Below are 3,902 nucleotides of genomic sequence, written 5' to 3'. Positions count from 1 at the left end.
AGTAGCTAACACTAGCTCTAAAAGTAAACAGATGATGTCACATGCTTATTTGCATATTGGTGACATCATTATGTATTAATGGAAGCCTTAAAACTAAATTAGATTTAATAGAAAAATCCTTAATTCCCACAGTAAGCAGCGTCTCTTCTTCTGCTGCCTGTCCCACACTGACTGCACAGCACAAGAGGAGACGGGGGAGACCCTGTGCTGATACCAGTAGAGCAGTGGTGTGATTACTAAGAGCAGCACGCATTGCAATGAATTACAATGTAATATATTTCTTGCCTTTTCCCTGATGGTCTGCTTAAGTCACTAAGTTTGTTGCTAGTTAGTTGGAAACACTGATTACAAAAACACTGTCGACATTTGCTTTGTGACGTTAAGCTGACTGGCTGGTCTCACACAGGCAGCTCCGCCGACAATGTTAGTGCAAATTTCCAAAAATTTGATTTGGAATTTGGATAAACTGATCAGATATTGGGAATCTAAATGGTTATGTCATCTGAAAAACTATTAAAACTCAATACCAGCTTTTTTTAGTTAAAAAAGCTTTTGCCGAGAAAAGGATGAGGCTAAGCTACGCTAAGCAAAGTAATTGCACGTACGCTCTTACACAGAGGCAAGAGCACAAAATCATGCAATGCAGCAGGCCCTAGTTCAGGCAAAGAACAGGGTGAATTCTGTTTGCTTTTGTCATCTCTTTGGTATCCTTAAATAAACATGAATATGTCCAGGGAGTTCACCTCACCCCAGACAATTACCTCTCGCTGTCCTGTGCAGCTTTAATGATCTGAAGTGAGTCTGTGCTGATCTGGATTGTGGCACAACATTATACATCTGAAGTAGGAACGGTGTCTTTGTTCACATTCATGTTTTGTTGACTCATTCACTGTAATATACGTGGGTAGGTCCAAGATAAGATGACAGCTAGAGTGTTTATCTGACAATGTTTGTTGCTCTACAATGTCTGGGATCAGTTTCGGCTTTGTGCCTCAAAGACTGTCATTACACATCAGTGGCTGTAATCTGTGTTTACATCTCCAGCTAAAACCGCCTGGTTTTAGAAAGGTCAGCATGCACTCAGGAAACAATATTCCCACTTAACAGACCGCAATAAACAACACTGTCAAACTCTTTCATCCTCGCTGGCATACAGAACCGTCCAGCCGGCCTCAGACCACCAACCTCAGGCTTCGCTAAAGTTCACCTTTCCATACACACAAGGGTCTGGGAACATCATTTTCTGATCAGACAGCAGCTCGTCTGTGACGGTGAGTTCCTCCAGCTCTGTCGTGAAGTGATCGGTGCTCTCCACCATTGACGTATCCTTGACTGCGCTGTATGTGAGGGCCACGCTGTAGGCGGCAGGTTTATCCGAGCCTTTCCTCCCACAGCCGCAGATCTTGCGGAAAGCAGCACGAAACTTCTGAGACATGGCATTGTAGATGACTGGGTTGATGGCACTGTTGAGGTAGATGCAGATACGGCAGAAAAGCAGAAACCAGCTGTCCAGGTAGGCCCGGTCCAGGAAGGAGTTGACCACCACCAGAGTGCGGTATGGCATCCAGAGCGCAGCAAACAGGATCACCACCACAGCCAGCATCTTAGTCACCTGTAGTGGGTGAGAAGAAGGAATATATTAACTCTGCCAGAAGAGTAACCTAATTATTTTGTTCCAATACCCATTTTCTGCAGTATTGATTGACTGGTAGCAGCTTTGGGCTCTTGCCCTCTCTTGTTAATGTTCACTGCAGCCACTCTGTTGTTCTCAGCTACTAACCAAGGAAAGAAATGCTGTTGTTGTCATGTTATAGCAATGCTTTATTTATCTTTTTATAAAAATTTCAACTTGTGTGCCCTGTAGGTCAATTTTGCCCCCTGGTACCAAAAATAGTATCGACTATCTAAGGTTTTCGAGGTATTGTATCGAAATTAAAACTTCCAGTATTGTGGCAACACTACAAATCCAAACTGTTGATAAAAAAATAAAAATAGCACGTGAATATTTTCTACCATTTCAGTATTTCTCTAGCCTACAGGATTTTGAGTTCCTAGACATTTGTAAAGAGGCTTATTTTTTTAAAGTTGACAATAGGGAAGCTCTGCCCACTGGCCTTCACACTTTGGTGATGCATTCGCGTGTGAACAGTATTTTATATACAGTTGGGAAACTGGTAATAAATTCTATAGTCTCATATGTTGTGTATGTGAAATCTTAATTTGTCAAGCTTATAGCTATCAAGTGGCATAAAATGAAAATACTTGAGTAAAGAACGACATATTTGTACTTGAATGAATGAATTGAATGAATTTGTAAATTGCGGTGCAAACAGAACATAACACTTTGGAGTGACAGCTCGGGCTCACACACACCACCCACCTGCCTGCGGGAGGTCGCGGTGGAGCTGGAGTGACGGGAGTTTTTGCAGCTGGTCCTCTTATTGTTGGTGTGGTTATTCTGTCCGTTCTTCTTCTTGTCCTTAGGGTCGGAAGGCAGCGGGTTGAGGAAGAGGATCCTTGCGATGAGTCCGTACAGGACCGCGGAGAGCAGCAGCGGCAACACGAAGAAAACGCCGAAATCAAAGAAGTAAATGGGTAAATAAAACTTCCTGGGGACTCTGTAGCCGCACGTGATGATGGTAATGTTGTCGTACACCTGCTCCTGGATGTCTGACAGGTAGAACCACATCACACAGTACAGAGAAGTAAAAGCCCAAACGAACAAAATGATCTTTTTGGCCCTGGAGAGGGTGCACAGGAACTGAGCTTTAATCGGATGACAGATGGCGATGTATCTCTCTATGGTGAACGCTGTTATAGAGCAAGACGAGGCGTTGATCCCGAGGTACTGGAAGTAGGTGATGCACAGGCACCCATAGCGGCCAAACACCCAAGATCCAAAGATACTGTCGGTAATTGTGGGTAAACCAGCTGCTGTCAGAACCATCAAATCAGCTACTGCCAAACTTACCAGATAGCAGTTTGTCGGAGTCCTCATGTGTTTGGTTGTGAGCACCACCAGGATCACCATCACGTTGCCAACGATTCCTAAAGCGCAAATCACGAAAAGCAGCAAACTACTTATCATTTTGTACTGGATACTGTAGTCCGTCCAAACACCCAAAGTGTGGTTGAGCTCCGGAGCCGCTGTAAAGTTTTCCATCGTGTTGTTTTAGCTCAAATATCCGAGAGACTTTGCGGTGGGATTGTTTCTCCCTGACGCGCCAAACAGGTTTTACGCGCGACAGAAGCAAGAGATGAATCAACTCTGCAGCTCCGGAGAAATGTGTATCGATCTCAGACAGCTAAAGATTGCACCCAGCCGCGTGCTGCACATGAAATCGTCATAATGTGACAAAGAGCTGCTCGGACCCTAGTGTAATTCCGCGGTCGGTAGTGTCGTGCGTAAAAAGCGAAGTGCCTCCGTGTTCCTGTCAGAGCAAACTGTCTGTCGGGCAGATGGCGGTTTGGTTTTGAGCCCTGCTCTTGGCACGAGCGCTCATTACGCATGCGAGGGGATTAGCCCATCATTACATTTTCGACACCAGACTTCCCCCATCAGCAAAGCTGCTCAATGCCAAAAAATGCAGCAACATATTTGTGTCTTTCTGTTCATCTTGATATGAAGAGTTTATGACTCAAAGAAGGCTGCGGAAATCACTGTTAGTGCTGCTGATTTAAACATCCTCTTACTCTGCCACTCTTCATGGATGTAGTCTCTGGACTATTGATCTGAATCTTAAAAGCAATTTGAACCTTAAAATCAGAATTCAGTTTGTAAAATTTGTGTGTTTTTGTAGGGCAGGTTACCTATGATGACCAGCTCAGCTCAACAGGCTCAAGCACGCATGAACTACAGTCTCTGTAAGATGAAGCAGATCAATTGCATGCTTTAGGCGAAC

General features: G+C 44.3%; 1 protein-coding gene across 1 annotated transcript; it reads right to left on the bottom strand.

Annotated features, from left to right (window-relative positions):
* Window positions 1-732: 732 nt before the first annotated feature.
* On the bottom strand, window positions 733-3,295 carry trhrb (thyrotropin-releasing hormone receptor b). Its single transcript, XM_033636756.2, has 2 exons — window positions 2,381-3,295; window positions 733-1,612 (listed from the first exon to the last, which is right to left on the bottom strand). Exons 1-2 carry the CDS (start codon window positions 3,161-3,163, stop codon window positions 1,187-1,189), a joined length of 1,209 nt encoding a protein of 402 aa, XP_033492647.1. The 5' UTR covers window positions 3,164-3,295; the 3' UTR covers window positions 733-1,186.
* Window positions 3,296-3,902: the final 607 nt, after the last annotated feature.

This window comes from Epinephelus lanceolatus, chromosome 16 (assembly GCF_041903045.1).
Source record: "Epinephelus lanceolatus isolate andai-2023 chromosome 16, ASM4190304v1, whole genome shotgun sequence".
Classification (NCBI taxonomy): domain Eukaryota; kingdom Metazoa; phylum Chordata; class Actinopteri; order Perciformes; family Serranidae; genus Epinephelus; species Epinephelus lanceolatus.
Note: the sequence above shows the minus strand (reverse complement) of the source record. Positions and strands in the feature narration are given on the sequence as shown.